At 40.6% G+C, this 24,368-nt stretch overlaps 1 protein-coding gene across 2 annotated transcripts in view; it reads left to right on the forward strand.

The window, feature by feature from the left end:
- Positions 1-24,368, forward strand: part of MYH11 (myosin heavy chain 11) — a 118,724-nt gene that overhangs the window by 17,793 nt on the left and 76,563 nt on the right. For both annotated transcript variants that reach the window (XM_036737868.1, XM_036737870.1), the window contains exons 2-3: positions 3,360-3,721; positions 11,399-11,555. In XM_036737868.1, the coding sequence (XP_036593763.1) occupies positions 3,377-3,721; positions 11,399-11,555 (502 nt within the window). In that variant the 5' untranslated portion in view covers positions 3,360-3,376. The remainder of the gene's footprint in view (positions 1-3,359; positions 3,722-11,398; positions 11,556-24,368) is intronic.

A 24,368-nucleotide genomic window follows, 5' to 3' on the forward strand; every position in this document is an offset into this window, starting at 1 on the left:
TGTCAAATTGAGGGATGTTTATTTTATTATCATAGAAGCAATAGAAAGTCACAGAAGATTCTTGAGCAGGGTCAGTCTTATGCTTTAGGAATATTATTTTTTGTTTTGTTCTTTATTTTTTTTAATTCATTTTTATTCTATTTTCAGCTCCAAATTCTCTCTCTCTATCCATCTCCCCCTCCTATTGAGAAGGCAAGAAAAACAAACCCATTACAAATATGTAAAACATGCAAAACAAATTCCTGCATTAGCCATGTCCTAAAAAAAGAAAGAAAAAGAAAGAGAAAGAGAAGAAAATATGCTTTATTCTACACTCTGAATCCATCAGCTGTCTTTTTGGAGGTGGATAGCATGTTGCATCGTATTCATATACCATAACTTGTTCAGCCATACCCCAATTGATGGATATCTCCTAGGTTTCTAATTCTTTGCTATCACAAAAAAGAATTGCTATTAATATTTTTGTATATATTGATCCTTTTGGGCAAATTATTTTGGAAACTGTGTAGTGGCTGGATTAAAGAGAAGAGAAACAGAAGGCTGAGAGTCTCATTTAGAGGCCTTAGTGAGAGGTGATGAGGGCCTGAACTGGGTGGTGATTCTAAAAATAGACAAGAGAGAAAGGCATAGGAGTGAGAGGTATTGTGGAAGTAAAATTTATGAGATTTAGCAACTGATTGAATAAGGGGAGTTATGATAAAGGAGAGAAAGAGTCAATGATAACTCTGAAGTTGTAAACCTGGATGACTAGAAAGATAGTCGTGCCCTCAATAGGAATAAAGACATTTGGAGAAGGAATGGGTTTAGGGTAAATGATAACGAGTTTTCTTTTGGAAATGTTGGGCTTGAGATGCTGAAGGGACATCCAAGTGGAGATGTGGGACTGAAGATGATAAGTCTAGGGTAGAAATATAAATTTGGCAATTAGCTACTTAGAGTAGGTCATTGAATCTGTGATCATTTCTTGATTTGGTTACCAAAGGATAAACTCCTATAGATATGACAGCTGTCTTCAAGGCTGCTAACAAGAAAAAGGGATTTGAATTGTTTTGTCCTCAAACCATAGAACAATGGGTGCAAGTTACAAAAAGGCAAATTTAGCCTCAAAGTCCTGAAAAACTCTCCAACAATTAGAATTGTCCAGAAATGCAATGGTTCTCTCTAGGTGGAAAGTTTTCCCTCACTGGAAGTCACCACATAGAGGTTGGACAACCACATACCTATCAGATTATAATGGAGATTCCTTTCAGGTGTGGGTTGGGTAAATGGCAGTCCCTTCTGTCTAAAATTCTGTGATTCCATAACTTTCATCTTATTTTTTCCTCGTCTGAAACTAAAAGATTGAACATGGGGAAGAAAAAATTTCTCATTTTTATATTTTACATTTTCATTTTTTTGTTTTATTTTTTATATCAATTTTAAAAAAATACATCTTTCTGGGAGAAAAGTGGTTTTCTTTATAAATGAATTTCATTGGCGGGGAAGAGAAGGAAAATTTCAGTAAGTTTAACAAAAGATATTTATACAAATTATTATTTCTAATAATGAATGTTGGAAAACTAACTATCAGGGCTATGAAGAATTCCAGAATGTTAGGCAACCAGAAGGGACAGTCTTGAATAAAAAAGAAGAATCCCAACTGAAAAAAAATAAGTTTTAACATATTCTATTTGGATCAAAAAGCATCTTTTTGCTGACCATGTTGTTATGGCATGTCTTATATCTTGTTTCTATTAATATTCTATTACCTTTTCTACGTTTGTGACAGTGTAGCACAATGGAAAAAATATTGGATTTAGAGTCAACGGACCTTACCTGTTCCTTACCTGTCCTTACCTGTTCAGCCTTGAAAAACTTGGTTTATTTCTCTGGGTCTCAATTACCTAACTCTAAAATGGGACATGTCAAAACAAATTAATTTAAAAGAATTGACAGGATCACTGACTTCATCAAGGTTGATGCTGGCACCCTGATGATGTTGGTGACTAGCAGTGCTAAATTCTGTCCAACAAGGAAAATATCCTTGCTCTTTTGAGGTCATATGTATAAAGGATATTATTACCAGTAGCTTTGCCACAAGACTTTCAAAAGTTTTGTCTTAGGCAATGATAACAAGCCTTGAATTTATCTGCCTTGAAGAAAGGGTATTGGTCTTGCCATTAATAAAAAAATGATTAAAAAAAATGGCAGCCAAAAGAGAAATTCCTAAATGATTGTGGATCAAAACTAAGTTTCTATGATCAAATAAATCTATTACAACATGGGAAAATTATTTTCATCAGTTCTGGTAATTGATATTATAGTTAAAAAATCTATTTTCTTGATGTGCTCTGATTTGCTGAAAAATAGCTATGTTGATTTTTTATATTTAGTAATTTTCAGTTTTGTAATATTTTATAGCGTGTATAATTTCTGCACTTTTGAATTTGTCAGATTTTATGAATTAACCCAAGATTAATTTTTTGAGAGGATTCCACGTGGATGTGAAGTGTTTATTTCATGTTTGTACTATTTATTTATTTCCATATAATTAGTAACTACATTTTATTAAATGAAAAGTTGAACACAAAAAAAGAAACATGTCCATTTCACCCAACCCTTAAATCTTTCCTAGACCCTACCATCCCCACAACTTCTCTTGCTTTTCTTCTCAGCCAAACTCCTACACTTTTGCATCCGTGTCCTAAGTATAACATAAAAGGGTTGGACTAGATGACCCCTAAGCTCCTTCCCAACTCTAAATTTATGATCTTGTGGTCCTGTGGAAGGCAGAGACCTTGCCTTCTCCATGTCATCTAACACAGCACGGTACAGTGGAAAGAGGTAATAGAACTGGATTCAAATCCTACATTTGACACTTAAAGGCCTGTGATAATTGTCACTTAGTTGTCCTGACCCTGTTTCCTTTTCTTTAAAGCAAGAGGGATAGACTAAATGTCCTCTAAAGTCCCTATGTTCTTATGACCTTATGACCGTTTACTCCCCACTCTTCATTCCTTAGCTTCTAATACTATCCGATCTGAAGCTATAGTAAGACTATATTTGCCCAGCCTCCCCTTCTCCCTTTATCCAGTTACTTACAAATCAACCACTGCATTGAGCATTGCCGGGGGAGAGGAGCGGAGAATACAACAGAAACAAGTTCTTGACCTCATGGGTCCTGTAACCCTAGGAACACAGCCTTGGGGCCTTTCTACTCATAGGCATTGCATAAGTATTTTTGGGTGATGATTGGTGATGGTAGGTTGCCTTCACAGCCAATAACTCATTCTCTACAGATGCTGGGGAGTTTATTTGGAAATCATGCATCAGGCTGATTCAATCAGGCTGATTCAGACCACATTTGGCTTGTTTTCCAGGTGATCACTGAGACACCATGGCACAGAAAAGTCAGCTCAGTGATGACGAAAAGTTCCTCTTCGTGGACAAAAACTTCATCAATAGCCCAGTGGCCCAGGCCGACTGGACAGCCAAAAGACTAGTATGGGTCCCTTCAGAGAAGCAGGGCTTCGAAGCTGCAAGCATCAAAGAGGAGAAAGGGGATGAAGTAATTGTAGAGCTGGCTGAGAATGGCAAGAAAATCACAGTTAACAAAGATGACATCCAGAAGATGAATCCACCCAAATTCTCCAAAGTGGAAGACATGGCAGAGTTGACCTGCCTCAACGAAGCATCTGTGTTACATAACCTGAGGGAGAGATACTTTTCAGGACTTATTTATGTAAGTACCCTGGGGAGAGGTTCTCCTTGTCTTAATACAATCCTCTTTCTAGTCACTTGGGGGAATTGTGGGGGCCTTTGGGGCTAGCCAGGCAGACACCAGGGGGAATCCCAGTGGCTTCCCAAACTTAACAGCCTCAAATGGCATTACTTTCTTCCATTTACTTAGGCCTAGGGACAGGGAAACTAGTGGCTTTTGTTTCCTTTTAGAATCAACAAGTCAGGTCAACAGACATTTATCAAGCATCCACTATATTCCAAGCACTGTGGTAAGTGCTGGGGGTTACAAAGATGCGACAGTAGTCATCAGTCTCAAGGAATTCACAGTCTTGCAGTGATGACAACATGCAAACAACTGTGCAGGAGAAATTAGTGATAATCACAGAGGGAAGAACATAAAAAGCTTTTTGCAGCCTTCCTTGAAAAAGGTTATCCTGATTTGACTTTGACAACCTGGAAGCTAGGCTGTCATGAAGGATAGTTGAGGGTCCTTCTGGGATCTCCAGAGAATGCCTCTATAACAATAACAACTTATATTTATACCACATTAACTTAAAAATAATTTACTTATTTATTTTTAGTTTTCAACATTCACTTTTATAAGATTTTGAGTTCTAAATTTTTCTCCCTTCCTCTCCACCCCCCTCCCCAAGACAGCATGCAATCTGATATAGGCTGTACATGTATGATCATATTAAACATATTCCCACATTAGTCATGTTGTGAAAGAAGAATCAGGACAAAAGGGGAAAACCACAAGAAAGACAAAACAAATAAACAGAAAGTAAACAGTGTGCTTTGATCTGCATTCAGACTCCATAGTTATTTCTTTGGATGTGGATAACATTTTCCATCATGAGTCTTTTGGAATTGTCTTAGATCATTGCATTGCTGAGAAGAGCTAAGTTATCAAAGCTGGTCATTGCACAATGTTGCTGTTACTGGGTACAACGTTCTCCTGGTTCTGCCCACTTTACTCAGCATCAGCATTAACTGTCAATAAAGCACTTTTCCCACAACAGCCTTTATAAGGTAGGTAGTACAAATATTGTTACCCTCCCATTTCACACATAAGTAAATTGAGGCTCAGTGAGGTCATTCTTTGCCTACAATTGATCACACAGTTATTAAGAATGAGAGCCAGGATATAAATCCATATGCCCTGACTTTAGGCTCAGTGCTCTTTCTAATACATCATGTTACCCTGGAAACCCAAACTCCTAAGTCCTTCTGCTCTGGAAACCTACTTGTATCACCAGGAGAGATCAGATTTCAACTAGAATAGCCTAGACTCCAGGGGAAACTGTGACTCATGAAGACATTTTCTTCTTGAAGAATGGCAGGAACTTCCCAAAGTGGGATAGATAACTCCATGATAGACAGTATCAATTAGTCCAGGCCTTTGTTTCTCCCTTCTCCCCAAAGGCAGACACCTCCATCCCAATATCCTGTTTCCTCTTTGTCCTTTAGGGAAGATCCATGGCCACATAATAGGATTAAAGTTTTGGGTAGGAGTTGGGCCTCTTTTTTTTTCTTTCTTTGTTTTTGGAGGGGAGAAGGCAGGGCAATTGGGGTTAAGTGACTTGCCCAAGGTCACACAGCTAGTGTGTCAAGTGTCTGAGGCTGGATTTGAACTCAGGTCATCCTGACTCCAGGGCTAGTGCTCTACACACTGCCCCACCTAGCTGCCCCTCCCTTTTCACCTCTTAAGAATCTATCACTCAAGGTGCAGGAGGAGGTTAGAGAGAAGAGAGATCAGTGTCAGCTGGAGTCATTGGAAGTAAGACTTGAGTTGGGGCTTGAAGGATGAGTAGTCTTTAGCTAGATGAAGAAGCGACAGACTTTCCCCCACATAGTCAGTGACTTCATCTTGCCATCTTAGAGTCTGTATTTTGCATTTTTGCCTGAAGAAAATCGCAGATTTGTTTTTGAGGAATACCACCCGATCAGTGGAAATTTTGGAAAAGGATGAGAAGAAAGTTGCCTTGTCAGGACTATCTTCTATTTAAAAAAAGAACACTGGTCTGAGCTGCTGGTGCAGAGAAAACATTTATAGCCCCCAAACATGAAAAAACTGAGAAGCAAGATTTGGTTCCCTGGGTCCATAAATCTCTTTCAAATGCAGGTTGTCTCCATCAGAGGCTTAAAGGGAAAAGTTGTGTCTCTTTATGAGCTTCTGTGCTCAAAAACAGTACCTGGGCTGAAAATAGACGCAGAAAAATTATGGGACTTAAACAAAGATGAAGAGACATAAAATACAGTCCCTAAAATATCTTTGCAGTCATAGATGAAAATGTAATTAAATACCCCAAATTCCCGCTTTGCTTCCCTGGGTAGATTAGATTAAAGCCTTTCAAACCATGTGATGATCTTGCTCTTAGACCTTTCCTTTCCAGCTGACTTAATCACTTAATAGAAACTGCTATCCACGAAGGTGGAGAGGAGGTACCGGCCAAGACATCCAGCTGCCCCAAAGCAAAAATTTTTCATAAGTGGACTTGCAAGGTGATATTGTTTCTTGCAGCTAAACTGCCAAGGTGAATCAGACTTTATTTTTGATAATGAAGAAACTTTTATTCGTTCTGCAAGGTGAGCTTAGAGCTATGGGCCTTTTGTTAGCATTGGCTGAATTCTTCAAATCTTAGAGATAAAGGGGACCTTGGAGTTCACCAGGCCAACGACTCCATTTTACAGAGTGAACAATGAGAACCAGGGAGGGGAAGTCACTGGACCAAAGTCATAGGGTAAGTTAGGGCAAACTCAGGACCCAAGTTTGACTTGAGTCCAGGCTTCTTTCTTCTCTTAATCAATGTTTTGTTGAGGTTCTTTTTTATGTTTCCAATAACTTTCTTCATGACCCCAACACTTCCTAATAACAAAGAAGCCTATTTAAGCAAAACAAATTAATGCAAGGGTCATTCTGCACCTATACAGGGGTGGGGAACCTGCAGCCTTGAGGCCACAAGTAGCTTCTAGGTCCTCAAGTGCAGCCCTTTAACTGAATCCAAATTTCCCCACCCCTCATCTACCATCTTTCTGCAAGACAAGGGAAGCATATTTAATGTTTCATTACTAGTCCTCTTGACTGAGGCTTAGGCTTCCCAACTCCAAGGCAGTCTCTCTATCCATTAAACCATGTCACCTGAGTTTTTTGCTACCACAAAAGTTTAGTTATAAATATTTTTGCATGCATGGGACCTTTTTCACCTTGATCTCATTGGCATATGTGCCCAGTAGTGGAATGGGTGGGTTAAAGAGTATGTACAACTTAGTGAGTTTTTGAGTAGAGGTCCAATTTGTTCTTCAGAAAGGTTGGACTAATTCACAGCTGCACCAACAGCGTATTAGTTTACCTATCTTTCTCTAGCCTCTCTAACATCAATCATTTTTGTCTTTTGACATCTGTGTCCACGGCTTTTCCCACTCTACCACACGGTCATTCAGAGAGCAGCTTTCTTTTTGCACTTTTCCTGAGCCAATAATTCATTCAACAAATATTTACTAAGTGCCCAATATAAGCTTAGAACTCTCCTAGGTGCTGTGAGTAGGTATAAAAGTGAGACCTTGTCCCTGCCCTCAAGTTTCTTATAATTGAGTTGGGAAGATGTTATCACTCATAAACCCAATGAAGTGATAAGCTGTGAGGAATTGACTTTTAGAACTATCAAAAAATGGAATGAGATTCCATTGGTTATAATTCTTCTTTACAACCTGACTATTGTGAAACTAAGTTTAATGGGAAGGTATATGTAGGACCTACATTGGACTACATGTTGTCTTGGTGGGGGAGGGGGGAAGAGAGAGAGGGGGAGAAAATTTGGAACTCAAAAACTTGTGGAACTAGATGTTGTAAACTAAAAATAAAAAATAATTTTTTAAAAATGTAGTGAGATGCCCCAGGTAGATAATAAGTTGCCTATCTCAATAGGTCTTCATATAGAGGGTAGATGTTCACTTATTTGGGATTTGTGGTTTGAGTATAATTGGGACTAGATGACCTCTGAGTCTCTCATCCAACTCCAAAATTCTGTCATTTAATCACAAGGAAAGATCAGAGGAAGAAGAGGTCAAAAGTGGGTTGGAAGTAGGCTTCCTAAAAAGGTAGGACTAGAACAGGGCCTTGGAGGCAGACTTTTGTGAGATGGAAAAAGGAGGTACACTTCAGGAAGACAGGAGCAGCAAAGAAAAAGTTGGGCATCATTATTCTTTGTACTCCATATTTCTCCCCTAAGACTGAATTCCTCAGTGAATACAAGAGGACATTCTTTCAGCTCTTCATTCTTCCTGGGGGATGGGGCAAGAAATGCTTCCCTTCCAAGACACTCGCCAGGAGGACCGAGCTTCCTGAACAAGAATTGGCTTAGCCATTTTGGGAATGTATGTCTTCCCAGCATGCCAGGGAAGTAAAGGTATCACAAATAGGACCATCAACAGATTCTGGCTCCTGCTTCCTGCCGAGGGCAACAGGACCAGCCAGCCAGCTCTCCTAACAGACGTGGCTCTGGGGTTTGTTGGCTTACTATATAAAGTGTCCAGGAAAACTTCAACTTCTTCCTAATACGGTCGCAAGAGGGAAATCCTTGGGCTGATGTTTGAAACCTGCCCATGGCAAGGTGCCCGCTCAAAAGCTTGCCAGGGCAAGCAACCCTTGGAGGTAGGAAGGACATGGCAGCTGATGTCCTGATGTAGACATAGAAGAAGATGATTGTGTGAGGGGAAGGGAAAAGGAAAACTTAATCAACTATTATTATAACCCAATTAAAAGAAGAACAAGTCCCAGTGAATTTGCACAACGATAGTATCATTGCCAGATTTATTAGAAAAAAAAAAGTCTAATGGCCCTGACCTAGACTTCTTGCAATCTGCACTGTCCAATTAGATTCACATCAAATTAGGAAGTGTTTAGCAAGTGTCCACTGTGTGCTCAGCCCTCTGCCAAGTGCGGGGAAGGCAGAGGATAAAAAAGAAGGAATAGAAAATCCCCTCTGCCCTAGGAGAACTTGTGATCTTGCCGGGAAACAAGATTCATGTACATGAAACAGCTGGGGAAGAACACAACATGATGTACTGTATGATCCAGTGATTATCTAGTATGGAGTCCGTGTTCCACGGGAATCCAAGAAAAGGGGAAAAAACTGTGATTGCCTATATTGGATTGCACACCATCTTGGGGAGGGGGAAAAAATTTAAAACTTATGGAAGTGAATGTTGAAAACGAAAAATAAATAGATTAACTTATTAAAAAAGAATGATCAGCTGGGAAAGTCAGGGACGATTTTATGGAGGAGGTAGAGACTCAAGCTTGGCCCAGAAGGACAACCTCAAACAACCAATCATTGACCAGTTTAAGGAAGATGGGGAAGGGAATAAGCATTTACATAGCACCTACTATGTGCTAACACAGACACTGTGTTAAGTAAGCACTTTTACAAATATCTCATTTGATCTTCATAACAACCCTGTGAGGGAAGAGGTATTATTATCCTCATTTAGCAAGTTAAGGAAACCGAGGCAAAGAGAGGTTAAGTAACTTGCTCAGGGTCACACAGCTAGGAAGTATGTGAGGCTGGTTTTGAACTTGGGTCTTTCTGACTAGGCCCAGAGCTTTACCTCCTGAACTACCAGCTGCCTAAAAAGAAGAAAGAACTCATTTATTTATTTATACCTGGACTGCTTCCAAGAGGTCACCCCAGCCCTAACCATTAGAGAGGTTTTGTATTGGCATTATCCCTATTCTCCATAATGGGAGAGTGAGGACTTCAGCGATTGTGCCACGTTATAAATGAATGCTAAGGCCACCCTGGCCTGGCTCATTTTAGAGACCATTCCTCTGGCATCAGTGAAATATTACCCATGGACATCTTTACCAAACATAGGAATGGACCTCAAGAGCATTCTTCAGTTTTTAGACATATGCATTTAATTCCTTAGGTAGGCTGTATGTAATCTGAGGGCTAGAGGATGTGCCTAGGATTCTGATAATCATGGCTTCACAGAATTTGAGTTAGAAATGACCTTGTGGGTCATTCAGCCCAACCTTCTCATTTCACCAATGAGGAAACCGAGTGACGTATCCAAGATCACACAGTAAGAGTCAGAACAAGGATTCAAACCTATTATCCTCTGAATCTTAACGTCTGAGGGAGTCCTCAGGCTTGGTTTTCAGCACTGGTTCAATCCATGAGCAATCCATAAACATTTCTTCAATGCCTCCTGTGTACCATCCAGCTGGGTAGGCTTTAGCGAAATAAGAACGGTAATAGCTAGCATTGACGTGATTGATGCTCTAATGTTTTCAGACTACTTTACAACTCTGGGAGGTAGATGCTATTATTATTGAGTTTTACAGATGAGGAAATTGAGGAAAACAGAGGTTAAGTGGCTTTTCCAGGGTCATATAACTACATATCTGGGATCAGAAATGAACCCAGATCATCCTAATTTCAGGACCGCTCTATCCCCTGAGGTATCTAGCTACCTTGCTAACTATATATAGTTTAGATCAGAAATGATCCCTATGGATCCTGGCTTTGAGGACCTGATGATCTAGTGGAGAGATAAGATCCCCAAACATATTTGTAGTGGACAATATCACACAACTGTGTGTATGTGTGTATACACATATTTATGGATATACGCATGTAATATAATACACACATAATATATACGGGTACAATAATATATATATATATTTATATATTTATGTGTGTATATATACTTAAACATGTATTTATAAAACAGTGCTATTTAAAGGGATAAGAGATGGCTTTCCGGAGAAAGTGGCATTTTAGTTAGACTTTAAAAACAGGTAAAAATTCAACAGGAAAAGGTAAAGGGAGATTTTTTCAGATATAGAGTATATAGCTAAAGTGAAACAGAGGGATTAGAGGACAGTACATCTTTGGGGCACAGACAGAAAGTTGAGCATAAAATAGTATGTGTAAAGGAATAATGTGAGAGAGGTCTGGAAAGATATATTTTAGAAGGCTTTCCATATTAAGCAAAGGAGAGTAAACTTTATTTAAGAAACAATAGGGAGTCACTGAAGATTTTTGAGCAAAAGTGGGGCATGACTAGTGTTATGACCATTTCCTACAACTTATTCTGTGACTTTATGGAAATCATTTACCATCTTTGTCAATCAGTTTTCCCAGTCTCTAACATGAGAATTATAGTATTATTTAATTCTCCTCCACTTGCCTCCCAAAAGTGCTGGGAAATGGGATAACAGCTACAGAACTACAGGCACTATGAACAGAGAAGAGCCCTGTTATTACGTGGTTCGTTGTTACCTGGATTCAGATTTATGATAGGCCACATCCTGTCTCCTGAAACATTAACCAACACGCACAGTAAAAGACTGATGATGTTCAATTAATCAATAAACATTTATTAAGTGGCCACTATATGCCAGACACTGTGCTAAAATACAAAGAAAGCCAAAAGACAGTCCCTGTTCTCAAGGAGCTTACAATCTAAAGGAATAAGTTATGGATTCATTCCTTCATTCAACAAGCCTTTATTCCTTGGTTTATCAAGCTGATGTTAGTCCTGCCAGTTTCGCACTGTTGTTATATGGAAGGGTTTCTAGTATAATACTAGTTGCTTTTTCTCCTTTATTTGCTGTTTGTGAATATCTTCGAGTAAGCATAGATATCTGTGGCTTTCCATTTGACAGACTTATTCTGGCCTGTTCTGCGTTGTGGTCAATCCCTATAAACACCTGCCCATTTATTCAGAGAAGATTATTGACATGTACAAAGGAAAGAAGAGGCATGAGATGCCACCCCACATCTACGCCATTGCGGATACAGCCTACAGGAGTATGCTGCAAGGTAAGCTTCAAAATTCCTTGTCTCCCCCCCCACCCCGCGTCTGCTGGGCCTCCTCTTGAGGGGTGAGCTGTGGGAGACAAACCAGGTGGGGTGACAGGAGGACACTTGAGAAGGGCCCTTCTGATCTTCCTTGGGGATGAGGAGGATGTGAGGGGAGGTTCACCCAAGGAAAATTTATCACTCCCTTTGCTTGCCTCTGAGAGCCACACAGGCTTCTCCTGGCTGGGTCAGGGAATTCTTTGGCAGGCAGAGAGGGTCCCTGAATGTTGTGACTGAAAAAGGGAAAAACCAACTCTGAGCTCCCTCATAAGGCAGCCTCCCACACGAGGAGGGCTAAGGGGCGGGAGTGGGGGAGGGAAGAAATGGCTTGGGGAACAAATAGCTTTGGCAAATACGGGCATAGACAGTGCTAGGAGCCAGCTCCCAGGTCCTCACAAGAGAATGCTGTTCTGACCTCTTCTCCCTGCCTCATGGACCTAGAGTAGCAGCGGAGTAGCACAAACCCCTTCGCCTCAGACAGATGCCAGGGATCTCTCCTACTTTTCATGGCCTCAAATCCTCCCTTCTCCAGAGCAGAACTAAGCTCTGCCTCAGTATTTCTTCAGTTTGTTCAAGTATTTTGCTAGCTATGTAAAAAAAATCCAAAATATAGTAATACAATAAAAATTCAAATATAATATTTCAGTGGAAATGAATTAATTTAGATAGAGCATTTATTAAGGGTAGCTAGGTTGTGCAGTGGATAGAGTGCCAGGCCTGAAGTTAGGAAGACATATTCCTGACTGTCTTCCTCACAGCCTCAGACACTTAATAGCAGTGTGACCCTGGGCAAGTCACTTAACCCTGTTTGCCTCAGTTTCCTCACCTGTAAAATGAGCTGGAGAAGGAAACGGCAAACCACTCCAGTATCTTTGCCAAGAAAACCCCAAATGGGGTCTTGAAGAGTTGGACACGACTGAATGACTACATAACCACAAAAAAAGCATTTATTAAAAGCTTAATAAAGCCAGGCAGTGTATCTGGATATATCTGGATGTTATTGATAGGTACATGTGCTGTGTGTAGTGGAGAATAGTTAGGAGAAGTTGCTTTCCTGAATGTAACTGCTGTCTTTGGACTCGGGAATTCTTAGATATCCTTAAACCTGGGACAGTGAGGTACATTCTGGTCTAGGGCATAGGAAAGAGACCCACTCTGAAGTACCTAGAAGACCATGTTAAGTGGGGATAATTCCTGTTCCATTGTCATGTTTTTAAGGATGAGGAGGGAGGGATGGCAGCCACCCGAGCTCCTGAAAAAAATCAGCCTAGTGGGGCCTGGTCTCTCGGGAAATGGGCCTGGCCAGCTTTGTGGAGCTCATTCCATCCTGAAGGAGTTTGGGGAAAAGAACTGAGGAGCCATTGTTATTAAATAATGAAGCAAAACCTCAAGGAATGGTTGACCCAAGGGTATTGGCATTACTTAGGAGGCTTGATTATTATTTTTGCATATGGTACTGTGGGAGGAGGGACAAGGGGAAATTTTGTGGCCCGAATCTTTACATTATTTATGCTCCATGTTCTACCTTACATGGAAAACCTGTAAAGATCAGAGGACTTATATGGGGTGGGGGTAAAAGGAGATGGGGGGGGTTGTTTGGTACTGAATCAGTCAGTCAGTCAATCAACCAGCAAGTATTTAGTGTCCTTCTAATGTGCATGTAGCCCTGTGCTAAGCACTTGGGAAGTACAATCCTTGTTTTCAAAGGAGCTGATAGTGTAATTATTAAGAACCTTCTGAGTTAAAACAGTGGAAGACAATACTGTGCAGTAGGCTCTAAGTGCTATGATATTTGAAGAGAGGGAGATGGGTGAGGGTGACTGACAAATAGATCTTGGTGGAAGGGATCAGAAAAGTTAATAATGGGAATGAAGGTGTGGGTGAGGGAAAGCGCGTTGGGTGGGAATTCATGGAATAGTAAGGAGAACCTGACTAGAATAGAAGGTTCATGTTAGAGTATGATGGCCACCGAATCATATAACCACATCAGGAGAAATGGGTGGGGGAGAAGAAGGAGGAGAAGAAGATACCACAGGCTGAGATACTTCTTATCCTTCAAGAATAGAGGTGCAGCTACTGAATGAAGTGTGTGGTCACTGAGCCTCTAAGACTGACAGAAAAACATGAGTTACTTTTGGTGAGGGGAGAACAGAAAGTCTCTGACAGATGTACAGGACCCCAACCCCTGGAAACCCGGGAGCAGAGGCAGGCGGCAGACATGTTCCAGCATCATTGTTTATTTATTTATTGCAATTTGTTCTTTTGAAATCTCAGGGAGCTTAGAGGTTGGAAAATTGAAGTTAAGTGAATTAATACAACAAATGTGATGAAAGCATAATTAGCTTTCCTTGATAATCAGTCCCTCCGGACACTTTCTTCCCCATGTTGTTCCTGGGTCCCGGAAGGAATGAATGACAGATAAGATTACACTGTGACTGTGGAAAGGAAACTTGGATATTTTTCTACAGTCCCTGTACTAGGTGCCAACAATAAATATCTTTTCTCACCCAATTATAGTCAAACTGATATAGCCACTCTTTAAAAAAAGATTGACTTCATAAGCCAATAATTATCCCTTTTTGGTCTCCATAAACTAGGGTATGTTGATTTGCCAGCTAGAGAAGGATCATTTTTCTCTCTCCCCCTCTCCTTCTCCTTTTCCCTCTCCCTCTCTGCCTCCCTCCCTCCTCTCTCTCTTTCTCTTCCCTCAGTCCCTTCCCTGCCTCTCTCTTTCTTCCCCTCCTTCCTCTCCTTTTTCTTTTCCCTCTCCTCCCTCCCCCCTCTTTCTCTCTCTTCTCTCTCCCTTCCTCTTTCTCTCCTCTCTCTTCCTCCTTCCTTATCTCTCTCTCTCTCTTTCTCTCTCTCTCCCCCTCTTTCTCCTTCTTTCCCTTCCTCTCTCTCTCCCTCTCTCTCTCTCTCTCTCTCTCTCTCTCTCCATTCCTCTTTCTTAACTTAGAAAAGAGTGGATGCTGTTGCAAGGCATCAGAAACTCTTAATTTTTCTGATCTTGTCACAGAAATAGCTGGATGAGGTCATTGCTGGCAATGGTGAATTTGTAAATGCATCTCTTTTACTGCCCCCTGATAAACTCAGGGAGGTCAAATCAAAGTCAACAAATATTTATTGTATACCCACATGAACACTGTGCTAGTCACTAGGGGGATATGCAAAGGTATACCAAACAGCAATTTGTTGCTCTCCCAGCCCGGCATCTAGGGAGTCAGCTTGGTACAGTGCATAGAACCCTGCCTCTAGAGTCAGTGGATCTGGGCTTATGTCCCACTTCCAATGCTTACTATTTGTGGCCTCAGAACTTCTTTGTGCCTCAGTTTCTTCATTTGTAAGATGATAGGGTTAAACTAGATCTGGGATTCTATAATGGTACAATTTATTTCATACAGTATTAAGAAAAGTCATGATTTTAATACTTTATATACATTGGATGCTTTTAGTTTTTGAAAATATTTTCACATCCATTATTTTAATTTATCCTCAGAAAAGTTCTTTTGTGGCAGGTAAGGCAAATATTATTATCCCCACATAATAGTACAGGTACAAATTCTTATTCTTATGGTTTCACTGCGGTTCTTTTTTTCTCCCCAAATATAAAAAAAATCTATTTTCTATTCTTTCTTTTTCCCATTGAAAAGAAAAGAAGAACAAACCCCTTGTAACATATATGCTTAATCGAGCAAGTCAAATTCCCATATTGGTTATTTTTATATATATATATATATAATTATATATATAATTATATATATATTATATACACACACATACATATATACACACACATATGTATGTATGTATGTATGTATATATTAGGTAGAGATATATATATATATATATATATATATATATATATATATATATATATATATATATATATATATATATATACACATATGTATAATGTCTCAGGCTGTACCTTAAGTTCACGTCTCTGTCAAGAGTTGGTTAACATGCATGCTCCATCACCTTTCTTGGAAAGATACTGGAGGGGTTTGCCATTTTTTTCTCTAGATCATCTTATAGATGAGGAAACTGAGGCTCCAGGCCTGACGTTCTATGCACCACAGCACCACCTAGCTGCCTCCAATAGTTTAGATGGGTGGTTGGGGGAGCTAGGTGGTGCAGTCAATAAATAGAGTGCTGGTCTCGGAATCAGGAAAATCTGAGTTTGAATCTGGCCTTAGAGACTTACTTAGCTGGGCAAGTTATGTGATCTCTATTCGCCTCAGTTTCCTTATCTCTGAAATGGGGATAGTAATAAATAGTACCTACCACCCAGGGTTGTAATAAGGATCAAATGAGATAATCATTGTAAAGTGCTCAGCATGGTGCCTGGCACATAGTTTAGTAGGTGCTATACAACTATTATTATTATTATTATTAGTCCTTGGGTGCGGCCTTTTGACCGAGTCCAAGTTTTACAGAACAAATCCTTTATAAAGGGGATTTGTTCTGTGAAGTTTGGATTCAGTCAAAGGGCCGCACTTGAGGACCTGAAGGGCCACATGTGGCCACGAGGCCACAGGTTCCCCACCCCTGACCTATACTAAGACAATGGAAGTAGAGAAGTGGAACAGATCCAGGAGACCATAGAGGAGTTAAACCAATAGGTGTTGATAGTGACCTAAAGTGAGAGAGAAGAGTCATTGGTAACACAGGGTTCCCAACATGGGAGACTAAGAGATGGGGGGGGTACCATTACCTGAAACAGCTAAACCAGAAGGAGGAGCAAGTTTAGGGGGAAAGATAATAAACTTGGCTCTGGTCATGTTGAGTTTGGGATCACAATGAGACGCCCAGATGAGTGTCTGGCACTAAGAAGACGGGTCAGGATGGGAGATGTAGATTTGGGAGTCATCTGCATAGAAGTGGTAGTTATAGCCATGAGAGTGGAAGAAAGTAGAGAAGAGGGTCTTGTAAAAAACCATCGGATCACAGATTTGGATCTGGAAAGGCCCCTGGACATCATTTAGTCTGACCCTTCATTTTAAAGATGGAGAAATTAAGGCCCAAGGTCACTAAGTGACTTGCCCAGAGTCACACGGTAGTGCCAGAGGAGGGATTGCGGACCTTGTTCCTCTGACTCCAAAGCCAGCTCTCTTTCTTCTGTATTATACTGCCCCTTATTCCTTCTCACCCTTCCCCCAAGGATTCCTACTAGTCTTTCTACCAACAAGATCTTCAGTAGAAGATGTGTTGGCAGCCACAGGAAGATGCAACATCTCTGGCTGTATACATAGACATCTATACCCTAAGATAAATATTTAGCTTCCCACATATCTGTAAAGGGGTGCGACATGTGCTATATATACATACTATGTAAATACACTTGCACCCACAAGATTCTGTCAGAAGTTCTGTCTCTCACTGTTTATTTCTTGGCTTTATGCCTATAGCCAGGGGAGTAGAGTGTGGATTTTTTTTTTTCTGGAAATAGAAATAGAAATACCATCTCAATGGCCAAGTAGAAGGTCCATTACAGGGATTGGTCGCCAAGTTGTCCTGAATCTCTGAAACCAGGTGAGAGTGTACTAAAGGCTCAGTGAATATTAATTAGTGAGAGGTACTCTACAGGTTTTCAGCACATTATAGGTAACCAATTTGACCCATATTAATTTGCACTCATTTGGGTCTCTCCCCCACCTACTGCTTGATGTTTAATGATTCTGGCCCAAAATAAAAGTTAAGAGACATTTTATAAATGAGAACACTGATTTAAAAACCCACAACAGTTGGATAGAAATTAATGAATTTGAACAAATAAAAAAAATTAACCTTAAATATTTTTGCCAATAGAAAATGATATAACATATAGCGCAATAAAAAGGGCTTTACACATTTACATTTAACTAACTGTATTTTTGTCAACAAATATCTTCTCTCCAGATTAAAAAAATATTGTTTTCTATAATTTGCATTTATTTGTATGTTGCTTTGGAAATAATCATAATAATATCTAACATTTATATAGCACTTACTAGGTGCCAGGCACTGAACAATTTATAATAATATAATAATTTGATCCTCACAACATCCTGGAGGTAGATGTTATTTTTTCTCCCCATTTTACCCATGAGGAAACTGAGGCAGAGATTTAGTGATCAGGATCACACAGCTTGTAAGTGTTTGAAGCCAGATTTGAACTTGGGTCTTCTCCACATGTATTCTTTATCCATCTATTTTATTTCTTCCAGTTTTATCAGTCATGTAACAATAGCTTGAATTTGGAGTTTGGGTCCTAGCTCTGAGGTTTACTATGTATATAGGCATTTTTTTAGTTGCATCTGACTCTTTGTGACCCCGTTTGGGGTTTCCTTGGCAGAAACACTGGAATGGTTTACCATTTCCTTCTCTAGCTTATTTTACAAATCAGGAAACTGAAGCAAACAGGGTTAAGTGACTTGTGCAGGGTCACACAGCTAGTAAGTGTCTAAGATCAGGTTTGAACTCAGGAAGATGAGGCCCAGCACTGTGTCGGCTTTACCACCTAGCTGCTCTGCTGCATGGCTGTGTGACAATAACTTCATCTCTCTACCCCTATTACTTTTATCTGTAAAATGATGTCCATAAGGCTTGTACTGCCCACTTCACAGGGTTGTTGTTATAGGGAACCAACTTATAAACCTTCAAATGCCATAGAAATGTGAACTGTTAATACTCTTATTAATTAGTTATTACTAATTACTATTACTAATGTTTCTAATACTGTTACTGCTGTTGCTGTGGGCAGAGCATTGAAGAAGTTTGAAGAAGTTTGGAGTAGGAGAAAGATAGAAAATTGAAAACATCTGTCCACAGGCCATTTGTGGAGACAGACTATACACTGTTGGAGAATGTCGAAGAACATTTACAAGACAGTATACAAACACATTTCCTTTCCTACAAGCTTTTAGCATTGGGGTGTTGACTGACTGGTAATGTGAAAGCCAGGTCAGACAAGTTCTGTTTGGCCCCAGAGGGAAGATTTAGGAACCAAAGGGTGGAAGCTACAAGACACTATAAGGAAAAACTTCCTAGCAATTCAAGTTGTCCGGTAATAGAACGAGCTAACATATAATGAGTTCCTCATCACTGGAGGTCTTCAAGCAGACGCTGAATGATTTGTCAGAGATGTTGTAGGAAAGGAATACAGCTTCAGGTGGAGGTTGGTGCTGATAATCTCTAAGTCATGGGATCCTATAATTCTAGAGCTGAGGCCTTAGAATTCATTTAGTCTAGGGATTCTTAATCAGGGGTTCATGGACCCCAAAGGGGCCTGTGAATAGATTTCAGAGGATCCATGAACTTGGATGGGAAAAAATTATATCTTTCTTTTCTTTGTTTTTTGCCTGAGATGGCCTTCAAAGATTTTATTTTTAAAAAATGTATTTATTTTAAATTTTCAACATTCACTTCCACAAAATTTTGAATTCCAAATTTTCTCCCGATCTCTCCCCTCACCCCGCTGCAGGACAGCATGCATTCTGATTACCCCTTCCTCCAGTCTGCCCTCCCTTCTATCACCCCTCCTTTCTCTTATCCCCTTTTCTTCTATTTTCCTATAGGGCAAGATAGATTTCTATACCCCATTGCCCGTATATCTTATTTCCCAGTTGCCCAGTTGCATGTACATCTTTATTTTCATTAAAGAATAAATGAAACTTAGCATTTCCTTCAATTATGAATGGAAGCAATGAACACTCTGAGAAAAAGGATCCATAGACTTTACCAGACTGCCAAAGGGAACCACGACACAAAAAAGGTTAAAAACTCCTCATCTAGTTCATATTCTTCAGTTGACATTTTTGTTAGCTGTGCCTGGGATTCTTTGCCTCCTAGGCTTCACCTTCTGGTCTCCCTGGCTTCCTTCAAGACTGAACTAAAATCCTTGTTGTTGTTTGTTGTTCACCCTTCGCTCTCAAAGAAGACCTATGACATCAGGAAGGTGATGTCTTGACTTGCAAGTAAATTGGATTTAAGTGAGACAGAGCTGTGCCATGTCATCAGCCTCACTCTCTCCTGACGTAGGTCAGGACGATTGGCGTTGGCGCTCAGTTAAAATTCTACTTTCTGCAAGAAGCGTTTCCTGATTCCCCTTAATGCTAGTGCCTTGCTTCTGAGATTATCTCCAGTTTGTCCTGTATATCTTTTTTGTACATAGTTATTTGCATGTTGTCTCCCTCTTCAGATTGTGGGCTCCTTGAGGGAAGGATGATTTTTGCCCTTCTTTGTACTCTCGGCACTTAGCATAATGCCTGGCACATACTCAGTCAATAAGGATGTATTAACTGTGCCAGGTCCTGTGCTAAGTACTGGGGCTACAAAGAAAGGTGGGGGATACTCCCTGCCTTCGAGGTGCTTACATTCTAACAGGGATACAACACACAAACAAATATGTACAAACAAGATGTAGACAAGATACATTGGAGATAATCAACAGAGGGAAGATACTGGAATTAAGAGGAGTCAGGAAAGGCTTCCTGTAGGAGGAGGAATTTTAAGTGGCACTTGAAGGAATTCAGGGAATCTAGGGGGTGGAGATGAGGAGGGAGAGAATTCTAGGCATGGGGGACAGCCAGAGAAAATGCCTGGAGTCTGGAGAGGGAGAAGGGGAACAACACAGGGGCCAATGTCCCTGGAAAGTAGGTGCTTAATATGTCTTGACTTAACTTAGCTTGACAGATGAAAAAACTGAGGTCTACCAAGATAAAGTGACTAACCCATGATTCCATCCACGTAGAGTGGAAAACATATTGGATTTGGGGGAAGAAGACTTTGTGTCACGGCTCCAAGTAAGCAAGTGGTGTCTCCCTGGGCAAATTCTCAAGTTGTCTAATGTGGGTGTGGGACTAGAGTTCTTTCTAGTTCTAGTCTGTGATCCTATGCTCCTTCCAAATTGGAAATTGAATGAAGTCTGATTTCTAATCCTAGCTCTGCTGAATAAGACCTTGGACCATTTATTCACAGTCACTGGCATAAATACAAATTATTCACTTTTGTCTAGCATTGTAAGGACTTTGTAGTCCTTTCCTTACAGCAATCTTGTCTTGAGGTAAATGGGGCAAGTTTTATTCTCTCCATATCACAGATGAGAAAATTGAGGCTTGGGGAGCTTGAGTGAATTCTCCATGGTCACAGCCCTAGTCAATATTGGAGCAGAGTTACAAACCCAGGTTTCCTGACCCCAAGTCCAGGATTCTTTCCACTCACTGTACTGCCTCCCTCTGGATCTCAATTTTCTAACTTCTCTGAGATTTCAGCTTCCTCACCTGTCAAGTAAAAGGAATAGTTGAGATGATCTGTAAAGTCCCTTTCAACACCGACATTCTGTGATTCAGTATCTCTTTGGAAATTGTTTCCAGACATTGCGACATATTTTGTAAAAAAAATGTCCTCAATGTTGGCATATCACAGAATCTCAGAGTTGGAAGAAAACTTGATCATTTATTTCAACTCCTCTGGAAGCTGAAATGCCTTCCTGTATGTCCTCAGAGACTGGTTATCTAGTCTCTCTGCTTGAAGACCTTCAAAAATAGTAAATCCTTCATCCTTTGAGGGTGGATCTGATTTCTGGAAAGAGCTCACAGTATTTTGGAGCCCTCGAGGAACTGGGAATGTTTATTCTGGAGGTGAGAAACTTTAGGAGGCACATGATCATTATTCTCTCATATTAGAAGAGGAATCAGGTTGGTTCTCCTTGGCTTCAAAGGGCATAATTAGGACTAATGGGTGGAAGTTACAGGGAACCAGATTTTGGTTCATTCTGAGTTACCTAGCAATTAAAGTTGTTAAAATGGAGTGGGTTGCCTCAGGAAGTCTTCAAGTGGAGGCTAGCCTGATACATTACAGAAAGAATTCTTACTTCACATAGGAACTGGAGGAGATGGTGTCCAAGGTCCCTTCCATCTAATAAGATTCTGTTACCCTGTGATTGATTGAGAGGCTGTTTGGCCATCTTCTGAAATCCAAATGGAGCATCTGAAAAAAAAAACTAGCCTCCTTGTTTGAATGAGTGTAGTGACTTTCCCTTCTCAGCTGTCTACCTAGCATCCCATTTCTTTCCTAATCAAGTCTTCACAAATAGGGTCTGGGTCCTTAGGATCATGGGTCAGCAAACTACAGCCCAAGGGCTGATTAAACTTTATTTAAAAATGTAAATTACAGGAAGTACAAAAACAGGTAGTAAGCAAGATTTGCTCCTAGTGCCTGGCATGATGTAGGAGCTTAATTAATACTTGCTGAGCTATTGAAGTACGGAGAAAATGTTAGTAATGCAGATTAAAATTAAAAGTGTGTTGGGAGTATAGTTTTGTTGCCGTTGTTTGTTTTTTGGAGAGTCACTTGTTAAGCATTTACCAGCACACCACTAGTCTTATCCATTAATGCTCAGGTCTGTCTCATACTAATATGAGAACCACATACTAGCATTAGGGATCTGTTTCTAGCCCTGGCATTGGATTTTCTCTTTATCAGCATTTTTTTTTCATTTCTTTTTAAAAAATTTTTAGCATTCATTTTTTAAAAAAATTTGAGTTTCAAATTCTTTGCCTCTCTTTTTCCCCTCCCCCACCCATTGAGAAGGTAAGCAGTAGCTACGATTTATTTACCAGGATGGTAGAGGTGACACATTCATGAGTCTCTGGTGGCAGGTTTTGACCAGAGGGTCCCCTGATGAAAAGCTATTCCATGGGATTGGGGAAAGGAGAGGAAATAGAATGAATTTAGTTTCTAGATACAACTAAAGCAGATGAGAGCTGGGATAGGACTCGGTTGGTAAAAGGCCTCCTTTTCCCTGGATCCCAGTCTCTTGGCATGGGAATCATACCCTTTGGGCAGTCTAGCCAGGAACGAGTCTAAAGAAGCAGGAAGCAAGTGAGTGGAGCTCAAAGCTTCATTTTCTCCTTTTATGGTCAGGTTGCCAACTTGCTGTTTCATAGTGATAAACCATCAGATTATGTTTGTGATCAGGCAGAAATAGCCAACTCTGTTGGGAGCTGGGGGCCTTCCATGGTTCCAAGGGCAGGCTGGAGGAGGGAGCTGGGAAGGGATTTGCCAAGTCACTTCATCTCCTGGGAAAACTCACCCTGGATGTAGAGACCATCTGCCTCTTCTCACCAGGATTTTTGAGATGCTAACCACTTCTAAGCGAGTGAGAAATCCAAGTCTGAGCGAGAGATTAGGGACTTCTCTTTACTTACTCAGCTGTTTAGAGTTCTAGGGAAGGGGAGGAGGGAGAGGAATGAAGATGAGGTTTGTAAGCCTGGGAGGCACGGATGGCTGAGATGAGATGCCTTCAAAAGAGAGCAAGAGCTCTGGTGTCTTGGAAGCTGGGCAGTAGTTAGTTGGCAGCTTTGGTGAACGATCCTTGTAGCCATTATGACACTGTCATCCACGACTGCCTTTTAAGGGAGAAAACAAGAACAATCACCCCCATGTCAAAGACAAGAAAACTGAGATTTTGGGATAAGGCTACCTGGCAGAATTTACCCAGTGTGAATAGGGTAAGCAGTGGCAGAGGCAAAATTCAAACCCAGGCCTCCTTTTCAGGATCCAAAATCAAATCGGGGCTCAAGGAATGAATGAAAGAGGAAGCACCAAACAATCCTAGTCTGCTTTTACTCCCCGGGTCCAGAATATTCATGGTTTGATAACTATGTGGAATATCAGTGTCTCCCATTAAACTGATCTCAGATGGCTTCCCACGCTTCGAACCAGTGCATTTCAGATGGGAATTTCCCAGGCCATGGGTCTCCACCGCTAAGCAGCCTTCTAGCTAGCATTCCCAAGTCAATCATCCTCCAGTTATTATCTCTGGGGTCCTGCGAAGTGCCCTCTGGCTAAAATCTGACACGTATATTCCTCACACTTTAAGCATAATTTTTTTTTTGATCAGTGGGAAAATTATTCCATTTTGTCATTGATGAAAATGGATTAAGAGGATTTGTTTGTCACACAATCACAACTGCTGTCTCAAAATAGTTGGGCCTTTGGGGTCAAAGTCCATTGTCATGGGAACCTGTCCATCTGGGCGGTGTGACTATTCCTATCCTCAGTCCTGAATTTATCTGTATTTGATATGATTCTATTTTCAAGCAGATTTTTGGCATTGAGTAAAAGTGGAAGGACAGAGAGGATTTCAGTACAGGTAACTGCTGGTGGGAGGTAACAGTTGAACTGATGGAGAAAGGCAACATTTTTTTTTGAGGCAGCGTGTTAAAGAGTATAGAAAGGTTATCCTTGTCGTCCAGCAACACTTGGGCTCAAGTCATGCCTCTGATACAGACTAGCTGTGGAACCTTGGGCAAGTCAGTGGCTTAACGACTTTCAACTCTCCAAAGCTATAAGTTACAGACCACTTGCCAAGAGTTTTCCCATTGGGAATTCTCTAAACTAACCAAAAAAAGTCCCAAAAACTGCTACAGTTGGTGGAGATGGCCAACTCAGGGCTTTGGGATTCTGTTTTTAACGCTATCCTTTTCTACACCTCATTTTTTTTCCCACATTTCTGTAAGAGAGCAGTATTTGCTATCTGCCTGTCTCAAGGTTAAAGGAGATCAAATTCATCCACTTAAGAATCCTAGCCTAGAAGGTCAAAGGATGAGGGCCTAAAAAGGACTCAGCTGGATTTGAAATTGAGAATTTTAATCACAGGAAAGTTAGTTTAGGCTCCCTCTCTCAAAGGCCTGGTATTTGGTAAGGCTCTGGCTGCTTTCTGCGGCTTGATAGGTCTTGCCTCCCTCTCTAGGCCTTTTAAGCTCCTCACTACTCCAGCTAAAAGGCTGT

The sequence above is a fragment of the Trichosurus vulpecula genome, chromosome 9 (assembly GCF_011100635.1).
Source record: "Trichosurus vulpecula isolate mTriVul1 chromosome 9, mTriVul1.pri, whole genome shotgun sequence".
Lineage (NCBI taxonomy): Eukaryota > Metazoa > Chordata > Mammalia > Diprotodontia > Phalangeridae > Trichosurus > Trichosurus vulpecula.